The 23,369-nt window shown below is 43.2% G+C and overlaps 1 protein-coding gene across 1 annotated transcript; it reads right to left on the bottom strand.

Moving 5' to 3' along the window:
* Positions 1 to 114: 114 nt before the first annotated feature.
* On the bottom strand, positions 115 to 23,305 carry wnk2 (WNK lysine deficient protein kinase 2). The gene is given in 27 exon segments (XM_056437807.1): positions 115 to 2,383; positions 3,299 to 3,615; positions 3,703 to 3,747; positions 4,723 to 4,953; positions 5,710 to 5,942; positions 6,052 to 6,638; positions 6,753 to 6,817; positions 6,946 to 7,003; positions 7,754 to 8,352; positions 8,355 to 8,594; positions 8,762 to 8,911; positions 9,019 to 9,061; positions 9,163 to 9,333; positions 9,419 to 9,535; positions 9,624 to 9,786; positions 9,898 to 9,947; positions 10,283 to 10,957; positions 11,119 to 11,397; positions 11,893 to 11,925; positions 13,407 to 13,699; positions 13,992 to 14,259; positions 14,997 to 15,216; positions 15,424 to 15,512; positions 16,249 to 16,406; positions 17,018 to 17,238; positions 17,750 to 17,922; positions 21,839 to 23,305. Coding segments are annotated over 27 exon segments (6,435 nt in total). The 5' UTR covers positions 22,520 to 23,305; the 3' UTR covers positions 115 to 2,107.
* Positions 23,306 to 23,369: the final 64 nt, after the last annotated feature.

The raw sequence follows: 23,369 nt of genomic DNA on the forward strand, positions 1-23,369 counted from the left end.
ATGGAAAAAGGCTGAAATGTATCAGAAATTCAACCGTTTACGTGAGCTTTACCATGGAGGGTCCAGCCTGCCCACTTTCACGCAAACAGACAGTTAATGAAACCAATATGTGACTTATATTGTATGGTGTCAAGCAAAAATTTATTTATTATTTCTGTCTTCAAGTATGTACAGCTTTTGTGAAATGTACCGATCTGACGAAGTCAGGAATAGACAAGGAAAATCGGTGATACAGCAGGCAAAATGAACCATACACCTTGCTTTCATTGCAAGCATTAAAGAGATTAAATACAGGATTTACTGTGAAAAGCACAACAAAAGAATAAGCTGCATAGGGGATGTTGTCAGGAAGAAGAAAACAATCTAGATTTCATCATGGAGGAAATTCTGCATTTAAGACAACATAATCAGTTAAAATCGAAAAGCGGCACTCCAGCAATTGTACACATAAAGTCCAGTTTACTTATTATTAATTCCACTGTTGTATAATGTGGTTCTCAAAATTCGAGAAATAATGATGTCAAAGATGATATTGACTTGAACATGAAAATGTAGGTTCCAGCATTTCTGGAGCTTGACCCGCAGTCCGTCTGGATCACTGCACCCAACCTACTTCTTGACTGCGTAGATTTTTGCCACTGCTTTGTTTTACCACAATACATCATCATATTGATGCATTCTACAAATTATCCTTGAGAGGGAAATCTGCTTAGAAAAGTTATACAAGAGAAGAAAGTTTTAAACGTGTAGTTTTTGAGGAAGCACTATTTAAATAACTGATAGCGTGATTGCGTAATATTTGTTGGAGATCTTTGAATTAATTCAGCCATAGTACATACAATTAGCTGTATGAGCCAGATGAAATTGTGAGGCCAGCATTGAATAAACATCATTTAGAAAACCTATGCATTTTACAAATAGCATATCAAACAGTTCTCCTAAACAGGCTTCTCAATAGTTCACATTTTTCATGTGCCTCTAACGTCACCATATCATCAACATTTATCAAACAGCCAGTTATCTCGTAAAAACCACAAAGGCAACCATATGTAAAGCTAGACTGCATTAGTAGAGGTATGGTATGATCATGATTCTGACTCATATGCCCTTCAGCCCTCCTTGTCGTATGGCCTCAATATAAATGTATCTTAACAATATCTTAGTGTAACTCACCACTTCAACCTGTGCACACACAGAATATCAATGCATGCATGCAGCTGGTGCAGGTGGCAGAGCAATCCCACAGGGAAATTACTTCAATTAATAAGTTTTTACAATCTGTGAATTTTATGAACTGCAACATGACCAGATTATAGTGTTTAGTTATGTTTTGTGGCTAAAGTAATTATGTGTTCATCAGCATTCATTATTCAAATCACATAATTTACAGTTGGAGGTGAAAGCATACATAATATCTAGAGTCCTGATTTGAATCTAAATACTTGTCTTCATAAAACTGAAACTGCAATTCAAGGCACTCTCACAGGTGTTTTTCCACCTCAAAATAAAGTTCAAGTTCGTCCAAATCTCTTGAGGATATTTTAAGCGCTTGTGCTGGAAGCATTTCATCGATGAAGAATGAAACCTATCCTTGGACTGAGAGAGCAGAGTAAAGCGACTGGTCCTAGTGACCAGGATGTCAAGTCTTCATAGTGACGGCTTGATGGTGGCGAATAAGGTGTCGCACTAAGACACATATCTGCAGCACCGACCAATGTATTATCTAATGTTAACTGTACAACACTTGAGCTATGTACAGACAGGAATTAATAGATAGATATATACACACGGCAACGTACCATGAATGAACACTACATTATGAACATAGATCTGCTCTTCTAAGTCTGATTGGGCTAATTAAACATCTTTTAATGTACTACCACGACTACACTGCACTCAAAGATTAGGTACTTTAATATGGACATGAGGTATGTTGATGCAAATCAAACAAATAACAGAAAACGCTTAGAGTATAATGGAGACGAGTATGTACATATGATTAGATACATGCCGGTTAAATATATACAGTGTCTTCACATACAATTGACTGGACTTATGATGACATTTCTTTTTGGTAACGAAGTTAGAAGTCACAATGCTACTCAGGTTAGAGAGTCCTGGCTCTGGGGTCGGGTGGCTGATATGATGGAGCTGGAATGGGGCTAGAGGCGTCCTGGGCCGAGGGCACGTCAGGAAAGGCAAAGGCTCCTGAAGGGAGGGGGAAGAGCAACCCGGGCCACTGGCTAACAGAGAGAGGTGAGGACAAGGCTCTGAATGGAGCAGGAGGGAGTAGCTGAGAGCTGGGATGGGGCCCTGTGGAGGGGCCTTCAGGCCATGACAGAGGAAGACGGCAGGGCTCTGCACCTGGAGCTGTCCTTGATACCTAACAGGGTTAGATAAGGTCGACATTGAACCAAACACTAATGATTAACTGCTTTTACACAACACAATCAATTGTGTAATCAGATTGCGTCCTTAGAATGTGTAACACATTAAAAACTAGCAAGTGTATGGTTAGTTACTGTATGTGTGTGTATAAAATAATAATAATAATAATAACTTTATTTGTAAAGCAGCTGTTTTGACAGACAAAGCAGCGAAGGCAAGGCAATAATAACAACAGGAAGCTCAACAGTGAGGCCTAACAAAGCAAGACAAGGTAAGGTAAGAGTTGAACCCTGATAGAACAATATATGGGATTTAGGAAGGGATTTAAAAGACATTACTGATTTTGCAAGCCATATCTCCTCATGCAGGTCATTCCATAGCCGAGTGACCCCGACAGCAAATGCACGGTCACATTTACTTTTCAGCCTTGACTTTGGAACAGCCAGAAAGGCCCCACCTGAGGATCTAAGTTTACGAGCTGGCTCATAAGGGGTCAACATTTACTAAATATACTTCGGGGCCAGACCCAGACATGCTTTAAAAGTGATCATTAAAATCAAAAAATCTATTCTAAAATGAACAGGGAGCTAGTTAAGAGACGCCAGAATCGGGCTGATGTGATGTTGTCTGTTAAAACCAGGGAGAAGCCGAGCTACTGTGTTTATTTCCAGGTGAGGGTGAAAGAATTGGTTTGATTTGAAAGATTATTCTCATTTGAAGGAAATAGGCTGGACAACATTTGTGATTTGTGGTAGTTATTATCTAAATACTGGGTTTATATGCACGACTTCTACTGTACTGTTCCTCTTAAATAAACTTTATTCTAGTGTTTAAGATTGTAATAATTGTGTTTCTTATAACCGCAGTGCTGGTAAAACACAAAGTGCTCCATCACAAGCATGAAACTCACGTCTGAAGCGCTAGCCATCTGTCCACGTGTTCGAGGCACAACCTGATTCCAAAGCTGCCGCCCGCTGATGCTCAGAGAGTTAGTGCGCGGCCTGGGGGTGACGATAAGAACATCCTGAGCCCAGTCCTCCATCAGCCGCTGCAAGTCTTCAGGCAGGCTGTTTTCACTCATGGAAAAGCCGGTGTATGTGCCTGTCTTGTTGTTGCTGTTATTGGCCTGAGCTTGGGCCAGTCCCATCACCGGCTGATGAGAAGGAGGAGTCGCACCTGTAGGTGGCTGCTGTGATTGATTGAAAGGCCCTGGCCCGGCTCCAGACCCTGGGGAGACACACGTACCGTGAGATCATGTTCATTGAGCTATAAATGAACATGAGGCTTTTAGTGAGACACTTTAGTTCTACATACTGTTGCCACGTTCTTTACCAAGACAAAGACGCTTCAGTGTTGACCCTAGAAGAAAAATATAAGACTTTAAACAAATGTTCCTTGCCATAAATATATTGTCCAATAACAGGTTGCAGTGCAAAAAAAAACTGCTGAATACTGCCGCAAAACAAAGGACCAACTAAAAACAAAGAAAGCAATCAGTCCAGTAAAACAAGACATTACATTTAGTGGCAAAAACATGCAAGCGGTCAAGGTGAGAGCCATATCAAAGTGCAGTGTTGCAGTGATAGAGAGCGAGAGAGGTGAAATATTAGAAATGTTAGAGCATATCGCGGTGCACGTGGCATGCAGAAGTCCATTAGCATGATGCATAAGTAACACAAATATGTTTGGAATACGGTGGATAAATAGTCAAAGCATCAGTAAGAGACACTTGAAATGTTAGATAGGCTTCATGCCCATAACCTTGATTATCCAAACCTCAAGCCTCTGAGACGAGGTATTTGTCATATTTATCAATCCAAATGTTTATTTAACTTTAACTTATATTTCACACTTCAGGGGTTTGAATAATCAATATATTTCTTTTCAGCAAAAATACAAGATAAAGGCAGGTGACGAGGACAACAATCCAGCAGTGTCGCAGAATGTTTGGCAAAGACAGAATAAAGTTATCAGTGAGCGAAAGTAGAGAAATAGATAATAATAATGGAAGAAAAGAAATCAAGCTATGCGGGAAGAGAAGAGATACAAACAGATAGACAAAGACACAGGCCCACTGAGAAATCTAGCTCGTGGCTTGCTACTCGATTTATAGGTCACTCTCTCAGATGTTTGAGGGTAATTAGACCAGCCTGTAGAGGAGGATAATCACAGAGGGGAGAAGACACCAAGGTAAGAACAGCACACAATGAAATACCCAACCTTATTAAATATAACATGTGTTTGTTATGAATTATTTGATGAATCTACATGTTTACAGTTTAGTATTCGTGAAATGACTGTTTGGCTAAGATGCTCTGATGTGCTGGTGGTTACCTTGCCCAGGTGGAGCTTGTGTGCCGGTGCCGTCTCCATGTAGTCCAGCGTAAATATTATCAGAAGACAAAGATCCCTTGAGGGAACAGGGCTGCTGAGTCTGAACGGACTCTGAGGTGGAGCTGGGAAGGTGGCTGGTGCATGAGCGTGCCCTCCCGTCAGTGGGGAGAGACCCTTTGGCCGGAGAGCCATTTAAACTCGCTGTGGGCTCACCTGTACCCGTAGCAGCACCTAAACACACACACACACACACACACATTGGAATGGTATGCTCATTGCTCCTGCTGTAAATATTCAATATTAGTGTCCAGCCCTCACACACCTGGACACTAAGGACTCATATGTGAGAATGCTGTTCATTGACTTTAGCTCAGCATTTAACAAAATCATCCCACAACTCGTCTGCAAACTTGACCAGCTGGGGCTCAACACCTCGCTGTGTAACTGGCTGAGTTGAGAGGCCACAAGCAGTACTGCTCGGCAACACCTCGAGCAGCATCACGCTGAACACAGGGACACGGACAAAGCGACGATGACTGTGAGCGACTCCTGCCACCCCTCACACGGGCTTCAGCCTCCTGCCCTCTGGGATGAGGTACCGGAGCCTCCGGGCTCGGACCACCAGACTGTCAAACAGCTTCATCCACCAGGCAGCCAGGAGCTGAACTCTCTCCCCTCTCCCACTCCTCCGCTTTTAGACTCTTACACTCAGATGTTAATGCTGCTAAAAACGACATGTCCAACTGCTGATAAAATACAGACGCAAAGTCTTTTTTTTAATTGTTCTTAATTTATAAAATATATGTTGTCTAAATGTTCTTTGTTGTCGTTGTTGGCTGTTTGCACTTTATTACCTTATCACTTTATTACTATTATTCACTTTCTGTCGGACAAAAGAAACAAACATACTTTCGATTTTCTGTATGTTCAACATTGGAAATGTAACATTAAAGATGACCTTGACTTTGACTTTGAAAAGTTACTCACTGGATCTTCTGGAGTCACTAGATTTGGTTGTGACATTTCTAAATTGCTGAACCAGAGGGCTGAGAAGTTTTCCAGGCTTCAGTCTGTGTTTGCTGGACCTCTTCCTTCGACCGGCGTGTGGTGCAACGTGTGAGAGACCCAGGCCAGTCGGAGGGGCTTTGCCAAGCTGGCAATACAGCAGCTCCACTTCCCCCCGCTGATGGGCCTGCAGCTCAGAGATCTCCATCAGATGTCTGAAGGGATGGAGGCAGGAATATACTGGTCACATTCGGGCTAAATGACAAATTATTCTCATGAGAAGACACATAATGAGGCCAAAAGCAAACCCCTGGCTCCACATACTTCTCCCTGAGTCTCTGTAGTTCCCTCTTCATGTCCGAGTCCTCCATCTCGGAGTCGTTATCGCTGCTGGCGTAGGCCGAACCGTGCACGCCTCCATGCCTACTTGGTGAATCCGAGCTCTGCACACTGCTGCTGCGCCCTGAGCGACGGAGGAAGGCCACTGCCCTCTTCATGAGGTCACTTCCTCTGCGCTCAGAGCGAGTATGTTGAGGGGTGGCAGGAGCCATCTTCGCTGGGCTGCTCTCAGCCCCAGAGTCTGAGGAGAGGAAACGAGCATGGACCGTGACATCCACAGCGACAGAGTTCGAGGTCAGGGCGCGAGGCAGGGAGCCCCGCTTGGCCACGGACGGAGGTGTGTCCAGGTAGAAATCAGGCGGGGCAGAGTAGCGGCTGCACCGTGTCCTCAGTGTCATGTCATCTTCAGCGCTAACCACAGAGAAACGACCAATCGTGGTGGATGCAGACATGGTCTCAGCCTGGACGAACTCCTCACTGTATCCGACAGGGTGTGCCGGCGAGGCAGCACTGCTCCAGCTCCTCTGCTTCACATCGCGTCTGTTGGCCACTTCAGGAGGAACAGACATTATCTGCCAAAAGCAAAGACAAATCTGGATATTCACAAGGCATCATGACAGCAAAAGCAGTTAAACTGATCAAAAAGACAATTATACTTTTCCTTTAAATGTGAGGACAACCTCTACCTTAAATCGGCCTCGTGTTCCAGAGCAGGAAACAGAGTGAGGAACGGATCTTCTTGACAGGGAAGCTGCAAATGAAACGTTCACAACAATAAACACAGGGGCTCTGCAATAATCAACAAACACTCAAACAAACCGTGAGATAGAAGTTAATGACACCAGTCTTGTTACATGGATTAGTGTGTGCTGTACATACCACACACAGCTGAGTCACTCAGTGTGCTCAAACTGTCCATTCTCTCTGGAATTTGAGGCTAATAGAGGCGACATGATGAGAGATTAACAAAACAGAGCCATTAGAAAACTACAATACAAACCATCTATCACTGTTCTGATATAAGTGTTCATGGAGAGATAACATTTAGATGATGTCTGATCTTTGTGCAGCTTGTGTAAATTAGCAGTAATTTTTCTTGAAATATGTTATGCACCTGAAATGTATTTCCATGAATCCAAATGGCTCACAGTATATTTAATCATATTTTAACTGTATATGGCAATATATCCCACACGTTTTTTTTTTAACCAGCATTAACTGGTCGACTACATTTGAAAAAAATGGGTGAATATTTTTATAATTTAAATTTATTATAAATTCTTGTGAAAAAAATGGTCTCACCTATTTTATATATACATATATAATATATTAATTCTACTACTCCTACAATTTTTGACAGGTGTTAACACATAGACTGACATATGACAACAACAAAAATACAAATATAGCTTTCTTTCATTTCAATAAAATAATTTGAAATAACCTCAAGTAATTCACACTTACAATTATACAGGCCCATTTACAATAGTTGCTGTTCAGTAGCTCTCGGTCATTCAACATAATCTTCCCCAGCAGATTAATACTAAATACTAAAGAAGTTAAATTATTTTGTCAACTGCTCTTTTTAAAATCAAGAGTTAAATCTAAATATTTAAGCCTGCAACTTTTAATTTCAACTGTATTTAAATAGTTTTATATACCATAAGTTACTAATAATTCTACTTACCAGCTGTTCTCCCACCCTGTAGCGTCCCTCCCCCATCGGACCTGGCGTGCTGTTTCCTGACCCTCCTGCGGCGCTCTCCGGACCAGGAGGAGACTGGATGTACTCGGTGCAGGAGCCGGGTGTCTCTGCAGCGCAGCCCGATGGATACATGGGAGCATATTCCTGGTAGAGCAAGTTCCTTAGTTTCTCATCCAGAGTTTTTATGGTGCTGTCCACAAAGCCCCCGCGGCCCAGACGTCCATCACCGTCTGGCTCACCAGGCCCTGCGCCGTGCTGGGATGGCGCTGGGCTCTGGGGAACTGAGGACACTTTGGTGCCCCCCACGCTGGAAAAAGGCTGGTGCATCACCACGGGCTGCTGTGGGCGCTCGCTGCGAGCTGTGGAGGCATAGGAGACAGACAGCGGCTCTTTGGCTGAACATGGCTCCTGGAGTGGAAGAGGAGTGAGAGGAGAACCCCTCTGTAAACCGCTCACATCCAGAGACAGGGGCATGACCAGGGGGCAGCAAGGCACCTCGTCGGCCATAGACACGCGACACGTCCTGTCGGGCATCTGCTGAGCTGCATGGATTGGGGAGATGGAGCCCAAAGGAGATCCCGTGAATCATCCACAGGTACCGACGTATGTGGGGATGACGGGGGTACCGTTTGAGCTCTAGGGGGCTGCACCGAGCTGCCCACAGGCTCCACTGACTGAAGGGTTGGGGGCGCAGACACAGGAGGGGACAGGGTAGCTGAGAGGAGAGGGTCTGTGTTGGACATTATCGGAGGGCTACAAAATCCATAGATATCATAGGTGAAGCCACCACTTCCACCAGACATTGTCGAGGACGACCCCTCTTCTGCAGGAGGAAGAAAAATAAGATGAGAGAAAATTATAAAATATCCCAAATTGTATTTGCACACAGTCGCTGTAGGAGCTATTGCATTCCGCTGCGAACGTGTCGTGCGATTGTTCTATGATGCTGTGAAAACATCTGGTGAAATTGTTCTGAGGAAACAAAGTCACCTCTGGATGCAGGTGGCTTCACAGTGCCACTGTCAGCAGGGTGGATGGTGGCTGAACTCCCAAGAGACTGTGTAGCTGTCCCATCAGTTGGGGTCTCCTGGTTGGATGTGGGCGTCTCCTCAACAGGGCAGATAATGAACCATCTTTTTCCTGTGTGAAGAATTGCAATGAAAGAAATACCACACATTTTCTTACAAGTGAATGTGAAAAATGAGGCAGGCCTATATGGACATTTTTAAAATAGATAATTGTTCAACCATTCTGCTGATAGACCGGCTGATGTGCTCCAGGCTGCTGGCTCTGCAGAGCAAGAGACAGGTGTGATCTAAGTCACTATGCGATAGAGTACTATATATCAATATATATATATATATATATATATATACATACACCCCTCGTACCTCTCCTATCAGCCCCTCAGAAAGCTGGCCTTGTTCAGGACTACAACTCAAGGCAGAGGCTCTTTCACCCTCCATGTTTTCATTTAGCATGTCTTCCGCTTTATCCACAATGTCCTTTAGCTGGTCAATGAAGATCTCCTTCTCGAACAGTAGGATGAACCCATTCTCTACCTGTGGACATACAGTTTCAAAGATGTTTAACAAAAATATAACCACTAAATGACGAAAACTCTCAACTGTAAAAGACTCAACTCACCATGTAAGTGGCAATTTCCTCTGGAGCATCTCCATCCAGATCAAATTTAAATGTCACCATTTTGTGGTTGTGAGTCTCCAGTTGGCATTCCACCATTTTATCACCAGTGTTGCAAACCTGTGTGTGCAGGGGTTCCTCTTAAGAATCAGGCACATCCACATTTTAAGAAATAAAAATAACTTTGTGTCATCACCCTTTGACTTACATTGAGAATGCTCAGTTTGGGCTTGCTGTTCCTTTCTTGACGGGAGCGTGTGCGAGCAGACTTGCGGTGATGTTTCCTGGGTTTTCCGTCCCCCTTCCCTCCACTAGCCAAGCTGTCATAGCCGTCACTTGTTTCCTTACCAGATGCCACATCAGAGTTGAGACTATAAAAGGAAATGTTAACTTCATCACCCTGTGGTTGGTGACACATTTTCATCACATTAAGTTACAGCAGAATCAGTCAAAAGATGAAAGACAGTGAGAAAGTTGACCACCTGTCATAAGCATAACTCGGTAAAGATCCAGGTTTGTCTTGAAACACATCCTGAAGATAGAAAAATGGGCGGAAAAGAAACAGTTAAGAGAACTTATTTAAGTTATATTTTATACAGAATAGATCATTGCATGTTTGACACTAGGATTAATGTTAATGTATGCTATTAGCCTAAAGGGTTATTTTAGTCCCAAATGGAGAAGCTGGTGTAAAGATAGGATGTAGGCCTTCAACTGATATGAATGTAATATGAGAGGCAGCCTGTGGTTTGAAAATGCTTTCTGAGTAACAATTGGATGTCAGCCATCAAATGTCTATTTTGATATGCATCTGCATAAAGTTCAATATTACACATGAAAATGTACAAACTTTGGCATCATCCCTACCTCTACACAGGACTCTTGTTGAAGGATGCTAGAGGAAGATGTTGAATCAAAGGGTTGCCGAGTTGTGGCCTGGCCGGCGCACTCAGACACTGAGACTGTTGTCTGGGTGCTAGAAGGCTGCAGAAATTGGGATGTGACTGAAGCTGCGACAGGAGCTGAGTCTGGTAGTGTGACAGGAATTGGGTCAGAGCCTAAACTAAGGATGGAGAGTTTGGGTTTGCCAAGTGCATAAGGTGTTTCTGAGCTGGTCGATGAGCCTTTTGGTGGACCCGATGCAGAGACCAGTGCTTGAACTGGAGCAGAGGCTATAGTTTGAACTGCTGTTGGAACTTGCATTGGTACTGAAGCTGGGGCATTAACACGGATCAAAGCTGGAGTTTGAGGCATGGCTGCAGCTTTAGCTGATACAGGGAGCGGTGGTTGGTTTTGTGCTAGGACCAGAGCTGGAGTTTGTGCTGGGGCTTGAGTTTCAACTTGGGCTGTAGCTGGGATTGAGGCTGGGGCTTGGACTGGAGCTGGAACTGTAGGAACTCCAGATAAGTCTCGGCCTGCTGCAGGGGTTACGACATCTACTCCGCTTCCCCAGAGAGAAGTCTGACCAGCAGGCAAGTCAGCGTGGACCGGAGCCAAAAGGTGAACATCTCCGTGATTACCCTGTGGTGTATTCATCTGTACCTGGAAAATAGCACATTTAGGGAATTGTTCATCAAATAATGTGAACTGGTAACGAAATCCTGCATGCATCATACGCACAATTAAGAGACACGTTACCACCTTAGTATAACAGATTTTCCATGAACTAAACCATTACAGTGAGATCTAAGCCACATATTCACCTGGACAGGCGGCTGAGCCAATTCCTGCTCAAGGTAGGGGGCAGAGTATGGGGCGGGTTGAACCTGGGAGAGATGTAAGGGTAGGGAGGTATGGTAGCTACCAATGTTTGTCTGAGATGTGAGAGGGCCACCCTGCTGCTGGGGCAATACAAGCGGCGGTGAGTAGTGGGAGCTAGACTTAAGAGGGCCACTGCTGCTGGAGGCACCTTGCAGAGTAGCTGGGGGGGAGGAAGTGGGCCTGAGGCCCCCTATTTGAACAACAGGATATGGTGAGGGAAACTGGGAAAGAAGGGAACATGATATAAAATGAACAAGGACAACCAGTGGATAATCGATATAAATAACATTCACGCAGGCCTTTTATTTATGACTCCTGTAACCTACACTAACATTTGTAGGATATTACTACCAAATTATCCAACTTAGTTTGATTGTTTTTCGAAGACATCGCATCTGTGTGCTGAAGGAGCAGGAGAGAGGAAGGAGTACGGGACACAGTCTGTGGGAAGCTGGTTGCTATGTCAGGAGGATACAGGTTAGATGTAGGCTGGTCAGCAGATAACAGTTAAGGAAGGAAATCAAACTTCTGTTTTCCACTTACTGACTGAAAAGTAAGAATTGTGTGATGAATATACAAACTAACTCTGACAACTCCACTTTAGTAAAAATGAGCTGCAGGGCAGGTAGACTCAACTTGAATGAATTATGATGTGTGTTTTGCCGTGTATGTACTGTAGCCAGCTGCAGGTTAATTATAATACATGATGGCTATACCTGGGGCAGAACAACAGCTGGTTGGAGATGGCACTACGGGGAGGAAAGACAAATGGGAAGGAAACACAAACGACATGAAAAGCTATTCACACACACACACACACACACACACACACACACACACACACATAGATATACTGCACAGTATGTGATGAAGTATTTAAAAGGGAGTACACTTAAGGGAGATCACATTTACTCAACCTGGGTTTAGGTATAATTTGACAAATCATGTTTGTTTATTTTCATATTAAACTCAAGGTTACAATGTTCAATGTATCAAAGCAGGGGTAGCCATACGCAAGAAACTAGAGGGAATATTTTTTGCAGTTGGAAATATTCTATAAGGCGTGCTAAAATGCAAAAGGGATAATATAGCGTTACTCATCAGCCATTCTGCCAAACCTTGTGCTAGCATATTATTATGTATGTTGCCACACTAAGACATACTAATTTTGGATTAGACAGGACTGGCTGTCGGGCTGGCTTTGCAACTGTTATGGAAAGACGAGAGGAGCAAAGTAGCGAACATCGGACTGCTGCTAAGGTAGGACTTAGCCTACATGCATCCTCCTTCTCTAACCTACCAGGGAATCTGATCTGCCTTCACTGTCATGTGCTGATAACAGCCGATCCCTCTCCAGATTTGGACTAGAGATGAGATATCCAGACTCCGCCTCTGAGGAGGTAGTACCCCTGACCTCCACATGGCTGTGCATTGGAGGATTAGCAGACAGGGTGGGGGAACTGGTCCTGCGATTGACAATGTGATGGAGACAGTGATCGAGAAGAGTGAGATCTCCACCTCCTCTGTGGGAGCAAAACGTGTGTGGGTGGGGATAGATGTGACGGTGAAGTCACCGGGGGTTGGTTCACTGTTTGATGATGGGGCAGAGGGTGAGGCTAAAAGAGAAGGTAGAGTGACTGCAGGAGATTTAGGTGAGCCTGGAAGTAAAATGGGCAGATGTGGAGACAGAGTGTATATGTGTCTGTCCCCCGAGACGCACTCTCCTTTGTCTCATGCCTCAAAAGTGAAACATGCACGTCTTGCAGTGTGGCGGTGGGGCTGTGGACTGCATGGCACGATTAGATGGAGCTCTGAGGGAGGTTGTTAATTCAGGGAAAGAAGAGGTGAAATGAAATGACTTGCTAAATCATGATGAGAGTGGTGATGTGGGGGCAATGGGCAAGATAATAAAGATGGGTTCTGGGCTGGGTTAAAGGATAAGAAGTTCTCTGTGCTTTTTGTGGAAGCCAGATTCTGCAACGGACACAGACAGGGGCTTTTAACCATCGTGAGAGAGAGTTTCTTACACTGTAACATCTCAACCAGGGAGGCGCTTCCACGCCTAAAACCCACTGTGCTCTCAGTGACATACAAAGGGATCACTGGAGTGAAGCTGAACAGGTATCGTTCCAAAAAATGAAATACAAATGTTGCTATTTCAGAAACAACTACGAAAACAAATGAAGGATTTAAGAAAGTTGCGATATAAATAAGAAAAGCTTTCACTCACTGTTTGAGAGCGATAAGGCCCCTGCTGCAGTTGTGCTGCAGGCTGATGATAGGCCCCAGGCTGCAGCTGCTGGTAGGCTCCCTGGTGTAATTGAGTGGATGTTTGGGTGTAGTTTTCATGAAAGACCTGTGCGGGTTGCTGGTAGGTTCCCTGGTGCAGCTGAGGTTCAACCTGTGCAGGAGGACTGTAGATGTTCTGAGTTGAGGAACTGGACTCTGGAAGCGACTGGTAGGGGCCATCTTGCTGATTGTTGAGATCATCTAACTGCATTGTAGAGCTCACTCCGCTGTCAACTGTTATAAAAAAACATTATAATTCACAAAGATCCTCTGCAGGAAGTACATACACCGAGGAAGGACAGGGGAAGGAAGAACAGTAGAGACATATCTCATTGACGCCTCATTGATGATGTCATCAGGTGTTACTCAAACAGTGCAGTCAACTTTTCTTGTTTACCATCACAAATATCAATTTAATAGTTTTAAGTCATCATCAATGTAATTTACTGTTAATAGATGAGTTCTAACAGTAACACTGAGGATGTATATGATACGTTCACGTTCGCTTCTGATTGCAAGTTCTCACATGTGGCAGATGTGGCGGCTGGCACGGTGCAGCTCAGGGTCTGCTGCTCCACCTCTTGCTCCTCATAATCCGCCGTCGCTACTGCGGGTGCCTGTGGTACAATAGTACCGGGCACCTGCAGTAGGTTCGGCTGCGGCTTCTTCACAGCTGCTTCGCCATTTCCTGACATGACTGTACGCTCCCTCCTCCATTTGATGAGAGCAACGCGGTCACGAATAGACTTCCCAACTATCTTCACATCACAGTCCAGGAAAAACCCAGATTCCACCTACAGGACACATGAAGCATACTCACTGCAGCTCTGAACCAACCAGGTTTGTAATCCAACACTCTACGTAAATAATCATCAAATCTTCATTCTATTCGACCCCTGGATAACAACAACTGCCTGTTTATGCCTTCTCACAGGTTTGCAAGGATCCGCTGATTAGTTGGTCTAGTTTCAATCAAGACTGCAGATCCATCAAGCGTATGCTTACAGACATGATCACTAACCATACCCCTGTTACATTACACCTAATTAAAAGGGCTCAACATTGTGTTCCAAAGTAAAGGCTGCAGTATTACTCGACACTTACACTGAAATATGGGGTGGAATGATACTACATCGGAAATAATCCACAACAAGTTGTCCTGATATGTCGAAAGCACCTCATTGCATTTCCTCCGCTACGTCATTGTGTATTATTGTGCTTATACCACAGTCACTTATCGATTGGGAAACAAGACATTTTATTCAAATGACTATCTGGTTTGTTTTTAGTCAGTTTAATCAAAGGGAGTTGGGCCTGTTTTACCAATGAGAGTTAACTGGTTACCAGTCAATAAGAAGGGATCAAACCTTTCCTTGGAACACCTGATTAACCTGGTTTCAGACCTCTAATTGTTACCCACTAAATAAAACATACGAATAAAGTTAACAGCTAATGGTGTAAAGAAACCCTACAACTATTGTCTGTGTATTCAATGAAATTATTCTTTTCGTAACTTAAACAAAATGTTTACCATTTCTTGCGCCACAACCTCCGGGACTTCGTTTATCAACTCAAAGGAAAACTCAATGGCACCAGTGTCCTTGTACTTCCCCTTCAGCTTTTTAGGATCCTCAACCCACAGCTTCAGGGCAATGGAGGATTTCTTTCCATCATCGTCTTCATTGAGCTCCACCCTCACGCCTGTATCCTCTGCAAAGAAGGCATGATTCAGGAGGTCCTTGATGGAGTACCTGGAGGAAATAGAGTTAAAAGTCACAATGATAGTAACCTAACCCGCACAGAAACATCAACCATGTCAGAGCCAAATACTGGCATGAACATCACACCGCAGAAACAAAAACAAACAAACAGTGTTGAGGTGAGGATCACCGCTTTCTACATCCAAAATGCATCACGAGACTTGAGACACGGTCAAAACAAAGTCCGGCTCCACTTACCTTTCTTCCCATCGGTTACAGATACATTCCCCGATTATTTCCTTAATTTCTGGGTCACTGACTTTGCTGTAGCTGGCAGGTTTCACCCCCTGCAAAACAAGCCAGCATTATTAACATGTATCAACTCACCAACTGACACACACAAACCAGCAGAACTTAGCATGCCAAAGAAAGTACTTTAAGGACTGTTTGCAGTGTCAAGACATTCATTACAAAACCTATTTTCCCCAGACATTTCCACTTCTAGGATTAAGAGGCTACTGCTGTATAAGAGGACTTTTGAGACGCTGGTACAATTAGTTGAGTCATTAGTCAAACCTCAAAGAACTGATTAAAATTACAAGAAGAGAATTGTTGTCGGAATAATTAATTACATTTTATTTTTTTACAATTCATGGTTAAAGTGAGACTATAACCATTGAAAGAAGAAATACCACACCCGTGATCATTTTAATACAGCTACAGCTTTACTTGCTCTGGAATCGCCCGTAGCTTTGGTAGCTTATGGCAAACATTTCTACATTTCTGAGTTAGTTTGCTGACTTTACCTAAAATACAAGATTTACGACTTGTTTTTACCATGTTTAAATGTTGAGAGTCAGTGTCATAAGTTTTAACATTTTAAATATTGCATAGTCAGTTGGTCTATTAAACAATATTTGTAGATACGTAAAGTTAGATACTCCATAATGAAAATAATTGCTTGCATCATCTGTACATGTCTCCAAGCCACAGACCAAATAATTAAGTCATTTGTAAAGAACCGACCTTGACTCAATATAGTTGTAAAAACAATGAGTTGAACAGCTTTAAACGTGAACTCACACTGGTGACTTTGCGGTAGATCTGAGCAGCATTCTGACACTCAGAATAGGGATATTCTGAGGTGGCCATCTCCAGCATGCACATCCCAAAGGCGTAGACATCCACCGCCTCATCGTAGTGCTCCTCATACATCTCTGGGGCCATGAACTCTGGAGTGCCTAAATAATGAATGCAAGAGAGGAAGAGCCATTAAAAAGTATGATGCAGTTTTAGTAGGATCAATACCAGTGTTGAAGACTAACACAGCTGCTTTATCGAGATTGCAAGAATTCAGTGATCACTCAAATGGCAGAGAACAGAGAATTGAAAGTTTAAATCGGCTATAATTAAGAATGGATCACTTACAGTAACCTACACCTACCTACAGTGTTTGTGAAAGTGGTAAATGCGTAGTGATAACCGTCACCATCAGGGTGGATTTTTGGCTGCAGCAAGAAGCTGTTTTCATGAAAAAAACATGAAGCTGTACAATAATACACGCTCAGCTGCAAACTGCAGACAGACCGATAGCGACTAGCGGATGAGACTAGAGACAGATATTTCCCACGGGAGTTGCTGTAGGCTAAAAACAGAGGTTAGGGTAGAGAGATTATTGATCCTACATTCATCAGGTTACCACAATGGAAAAAATAATGCTCATGTCACTCTGTAGCAACACGTTTTTCATATCAACTTAAAAGGTGATAATATGACTGTTACATTCACCGCTTGTTTCCGCTGCCCCAGAGTTCCCAAAAATGACTGCAAGTGAAAAATAAAAATAACTAACCAATGACACTTTTAGCAAACGAGGCCCTCTTCAGTGTTGCCAAGCCTAGGTCTCCTATTTTGACAGATCCTGTGGGACCAGTGATAAAGATGTTGTCACACTTGAGATCTCTGTGGATGATTGGAGGAGTCCTCGTGTGGAGGAAGTGGAGGCCTTTGAGAATCTGCCTGCACCAGCTCCTAAGAACCTTCGGCTTCATCACCTTGAAACGCTTAAGATACCTGTGGGAGAATGAAGATGTTCCTGTTATCACCAGGTAGCTACATATTCAAAACACATTGAATTATGAATTGACATATCATGGTCTGTCCCAACTAGTCACTGTGTTGATATAATGTTAAATGTAAATGCTGTTACAAATGAGTATTGCTTTCATTAAGCATCAGCTGCTAACACAGTCAACATGCATCTCTGATGACTATTCTCTTCTCAAATTACTTCCTCAATTGGATTCAAGAACAATCAATTGTCATATTATTTTCACATTGTTCAGTCTCTACAGTATTGAATTTACTGTAATGATATATTTTAATTGGTATGACACTTGATACACATGACAGGCTAATGGTCATGACGAATTCAAGCAGCATTAAGAGACTAATATGTTCTACTTGAGCTACGTGATTAAAGTAAGGTTGAAAAGGACACGTGCTTAAATGAGAAGCATAACTACACATCTCACATACCATGACAGATAATTATAGAAAATTGTATTTTCATTTTGAGTCTCACGTTTTAAGTGTCCCTGAGGTCATCAGCTCTGTTACCAGAACAATACACTTCTTTCCTTTAACCGGTGATTCCCAGAAGTCATAAAACCGCACAATGTTGGGATGCTGGAGAGCCTTCAACATCCCCGCCTCCTCTTTGAACCTTTGTCTCTCAGCTTTGGATAGTTTCCGTTCCTGTGGAATATAAAGAAATACTTGTTTTTACTGATAAATAATGAATTTCCAGTTCCAGTTTTTCTTAAGACAAGTGGTAATGAAAGAGATAGAATCCATTCTCAACCTCCTTTTACAGTCTGGCGTTAGGACTGGAGTTCGGTTAAAACTGCCTCATGTTTAGAATGAAAACAACCGTAGCATTGGAGTCTGTAAACATTGGGGTCTGAACCATTTACTCATTTGTCTGTATCACTAGTGTTTGTAAAACCTACGGCACTAAACCCCCTCAAGTAGGAATGAATTATGACTACATTTCCAGAAAAAGTGAAATCCTTCATTAATCTTGTGTTGTAATAAACAAGATAAACAAAAGATTAAATTGCATTTAAAAAATGGGACAAAGACAATATTATTAAGAGGTTATAATGGTAAGCTGGAGAGTATTTTTCATCACAGAGCCCAAAACATCAAGAACAACTCTCTTTTAAATAGTTACTGTGTGCAATTCTTCAGATTGTATCTTTGGGTATACCAGCCTGAGTGAATCCTTGTATACTTGATCAATATTTTGGCCCCTGCCTTCCCTGAACTGTTGAATAAATAGTAAAACAGCTGACAGCAAACATCCTCTACATTTCTGTTTCTCTGCAGTCAGCACAGCAGATACAACCCAATGGCCTCCGCCACAACACATGCTGAATGACCTCTGTCTCAATATACACATTTAATGGTGCGATGAGGATGCATTTTGGGTTTAAATGTCTGTGAAGCACAATAACTGTAAATCACATTGTATTGATTATTGATTGATGATAGGGAATCAGATTTCCTTCACAGCACACAGTGACCGATGCAGTGTGCAACCTTACGCCTCTTAGATTGCGAGCAGCAATGTTAAAGATAAGCCTCCCCGCCTTCCTAATGCTCATTCTGAATTACAACAAATATATTACAGTTTGTCTCTCTTTTCATATTTTCGCGGTATTTTACACACAGATTACAAATGAGTTTTTTGTTGAGGGACGATCTGAGCAGGGTGTGGCACACAAAATCTGCTTTACAGACTTCATTTTGCACAAAACATACTGTGTAAGAGCATACATTACTAATATATGTATTTAATGGAGTGGTGAAGACACAACACTGCAACAAATATAACTACAGAACTCCTGTTTGTATCCAACTTAAAGTCCTACTCGCGGTCCTTAGCCTTTCCTTCTCTCTCTCTCTCTATCTTGGTGCAGAGCGCTGCATCAGCAGGATTCACGCTCCAGACACATCTGTGTGGTAATACCACAGGGATTTGAATCCATGTTTAGTACTCATTAGTAAGCCTTCAATCAAGACAAATAAAGTGGGGCAAAGATCTCAAAGCCGTGAAATGTTTTGGAATTATTATAAATAACGTTGCAGAATTAGTTTATTTCTGGTTAACAATTTGCCCTCAGATATTTGATCATCATTTACTAGATAAATAAATAACACGACTAGCGGCCTGGTTTGACCCCAGGCACATGCTACTCTTTATCTACTTCATAAATCTTTCTACGAGCATCGACGTGTTCTGCTGTCTTACCCTAAAACACGCAGATAGTAAAGGCACACTATTGAAATTGCAGTGGCTTTTTATGAGCGAGATACAGAAGCTCAGAAGGTTAAGGCCTCGTTTCTGGGGACAGAATGGTTGAATCCTTCATAGATTCCCTAAGAGCCCGCTCATACACGTACATAAACGCTTACTGTAGAGAGCATCATGCATGATAGATGCTTTCCCTGATACACTTTCAAAAAAAAGAGTACTCTTCCTCTTGGAACTCACATACATAATATGCAATTTTTTTTTAAATAACAGTTTATCTCTCTATCTCTCTCTCTCTCTCGACATATGACAGGCACAATGAAGTTCATATTTTACTCCCATGTGAACAATAGTGAGTGATAACAACACAATCCTGTGTTATTATATTAGTTAATAATTAAGGATGGGTTAAATGCAGAGAACTAATTTCCCCTTGGGGATTAATAAAAGTGTATATTCTATTCTATTAAAAGCAAAGAACCAAATCTCAAATCAATGGTGAGCTCACTTTGTTAACTCTGACAATGATTGATTGATATTTCACATCCCAATGAGCCTCATTGCATGTATATTACACTGTATGTGCGTACATCAACAAAACAGAGAACTTCAGAGGCATCCCATGCCTCACTGGAACCTCGTCTTAGTGTTGTTGTTGCCAACAAGAGCACAACGTAATGGCGATTTAATTATACTGTATGTCTGAACCTGATCGAGTTGTCCTGTAATTTGTATTTCTTATTCCCTCGGGCCTGACAGGCTGAACCTCGTGGATTCTGCCAGAGTAGGGAGACAAAAAAGCCTCGTCTGTGTTTGTTTTGAAGTGCACTAAATCTAAAGAATCCTGCTGCAGGGCAGAATCTCAACGTCACAAGCATTATTCTCATTATGATCATTTAAAGTAAAATAAGATTTATGAGATGAGGTACACTTGCTGACTCAGCCTGAACTAGTTTATTTTGGCCCCTGTGAAATGTCTATATACTCTAGAAGCACCAGCCAGGGCATTGACTAAAATAAAATTGCCATTCAAAGTTTGGTAAAAAAATGATTTGAAGGAAACAGAAAAAAAACAGTTTTGACTAAACAGTAAAATAAACATGCCTTTCCAGGAAATCTACTCAAATAACCGATACATTACATGTCCTCACTTATCAGAAAGGACATACACACTGTTTGTTTTTTTATAAATAATCCTGCACACAGTGTATTCTGTTTGTTTTTTTAAACAGGTGACTGGGCCTGTTTTATAGGAGAATCCTTTTTAAAGGTAGTGATTCTCACAGCAGTATGATACTTCACAAATGTAGTCTGCAGGTGGCTATTTGCTCTGGACAGACTGTCGTTCAGCACATGTTGAGCCCTGAAAGCACCGTCGCTGTCTCCAGGTCTGTCTCCAGGCTAATCTGTAAATCACATGCAAATTCAGACAAATTGCATGTTCACTGTTCACCTGATGACACTGTGCACCAGAATGTCTTTGAATCAGTTTAATTGTAATACAACAAAGTAAGCAGCTGAATAGGAAAATAATGAAATCATATTAACGTCTTTGAGGGGCACGAAAATAAATAATGGGAAAATTTGGGCTGAGAATTATGAGAGGGAGAGCTGGTGCAACGTGAGCGCTGACACAAAGTTAACTTTTCTCAAGTTCCCCAGTGAGAACGAATACCTCAATAATGGCTCAATAACAAAAACATTATTGAAAACAGAATGGGGTAACTCAGTATCTCACCTGGGTGCTGTACAGCATAACACTATACACACAATAGGAGATTATGAAAACAATAGAACAAAACTACTCTGTTGCTAAACAATCATTACATCATTAAGAAAGAATGTAACACAAATGCCTGTAATTACTGACTGGCTCATCAATTTTGACCCTAATCCTGAACTGGTACAGTCGTCCAGTAACTGGTCACTAGGGGGAAGAGCAAAGGCAGGAAATATACATAAGAACACAGAATAATCTGGCAATAATCCAGATACACTATAACATGTAATGTGCTTAATTCTCAATACACTGCCTGAGAGTGTATCAGATATTATCTGGTACACCTCTACAGGTTATGATGAGAACACGTATGTCCATGTCTGACTGTTTTAACTTCAAATAAAGTGTAATTATAATAGCCCTGGGTTCTGGAAAAAGACATCCCTGAAGCAAACGTATCCTGGGTGTGGACCAAATGATGGTGACCTGTGCTCGAGGCTGCTCACTGACCATGGACTGACTTGTTCTGTATATTTTTGTTCACAAACCAATTAAACAGTTCCTGCAATCCCAGAAAATAAGCTTTGTCTTAATACCCATTGGTTGATTGTGACTTGAATGATAAATGAACCCACCTGAAGTTCACACCATGCCACTTCTACCCAGGTTTCGGTGTCAAGACCCTTATAGACGGTCTTGAAGGACCCCCTCCCCAGCTCAATGTCAAACTTGAGGAAGCGACCCCCAGGTGAAGTGGACACAGCCTTCATCCCAGGCTCCTCTTCGTTCTCGTCACTTCCTGCTTTACCTGTGACATCCGAGGGCGTAACCTCTACCTTTGGCTCGGTTTCGCTCCTGTGCCCCTTCCCCTCGTCGGCGCACGCGCTCTCCATGGCGCTGTCCTTCAGCATCACCTGGTTCTGCGTGCTTGAAGTCTCCTGGAGGCCCAGACCGGTTCCATGCGCAACTCGGGTTCGACTCCGATCAACGACTGTCCGCAGGTCAAAGTGGGGCCCCGGGCCGCTGTTAACACACTCCACTGGCCGCTGCTGATGCTGCTGCTCTTCGGAGTCTGACTCCCACAAACTTCGCCGGATGAACCTTTGGCGAAGCAGCGCCCGGTAGTCTGTGGAGGGGCACGCGCTGGGGTCACTTGCTCCTCGCAGGGCTTCGATTTGGATGTTGACATTATGGGCTGTCCCATTCTGATACACATACCCAGGCTCATTTGCATTAATGTCCGAGTCTAAATTGGGTGCTGATGAATATGTGTATCCCAGTGGCGGGTCTTTGCTTGAATGATCAGGTGAATCCATCCCTGGTCGGTGTTTAAGCACTTACCGGCGACATTGTGCTGAAGGGAGGATGACGAGCACGCTCCTCTCCTGGCGGTGGGAGAGTGTGCTGCCTACCTGCAACACTCGCGTGCAGTGACGCAGTTCGCCAGCTCAGGATGTATGGCCGCCTTATGCCTGGAATTTGTTTAGGACACTGAACACCTCCACAGCATATCCAGCCCGGAAGATGCGCGCATTGCTCCTTGCCTGCTCACGCCCCGGTCCACCTTGCTGCATTATACAGCACGGAGCCGTTCAGCTGAAGCCTGATGTCATTCACCCGATGAGCTCACGGAAACAGTTCCCTCCACAGTGCATGAGGTCCCCGCTCCAGCGCAAACTGATGTGATGTTGTTCCGCAGACAAATTGCTGGCCTGCAGTGGACAGGCCAGGGTGTTGAGGCTGTACCGCGGGCCTAATCCCTCCTAAAACACAGCACGCGGCGCAGACCCATATCCTCCCGGGCTATGGTTTGTGCAAATAAATAGCAGGTGCTCCGAGTAAAAATCTTAATAAGTTCCGATAAGTGGCCCCTCGGCTTCTCTGCAGTGTTCTTTTGACTATCCTCGCGTACTTTCCCCTCTGTTGACCTGGAGAGTGCAGGATGGACAGAGTCGGATCAGATCATGCTCACTGCGGCACAGCGCAAGCAGCTCTCAGCGCATTTTCCGTCCAGCTGACACGACTGTTATCTTCCTTAATTTCACCTCTTTCAGGTTTGGGAAAACTAGAATATATAACCCACGCCCCTAGCAACACCACGTACCCAATAACTCGGCACGTCTTTAGGCGGAACCCTCAGCCTCCCGTGACACAGGCTGCGTGGAC

Source organism: Pseudoliparis swirei, chromosome 18 (assembly GCF_029220125.1).
Source record: "Pseudoliparis swirei isolate HS2019 ecotype Mariana Trench chromosome 18, NWPU_hadal_v1, whole genome shotgun sequence".
NCBI classification, from domain to species: Eukaryota; Metazoa; Chordata; class Actinopteri; order Perciformes; family Liparidae; genus Pseudoliparis; species Pseudoliparis swirei.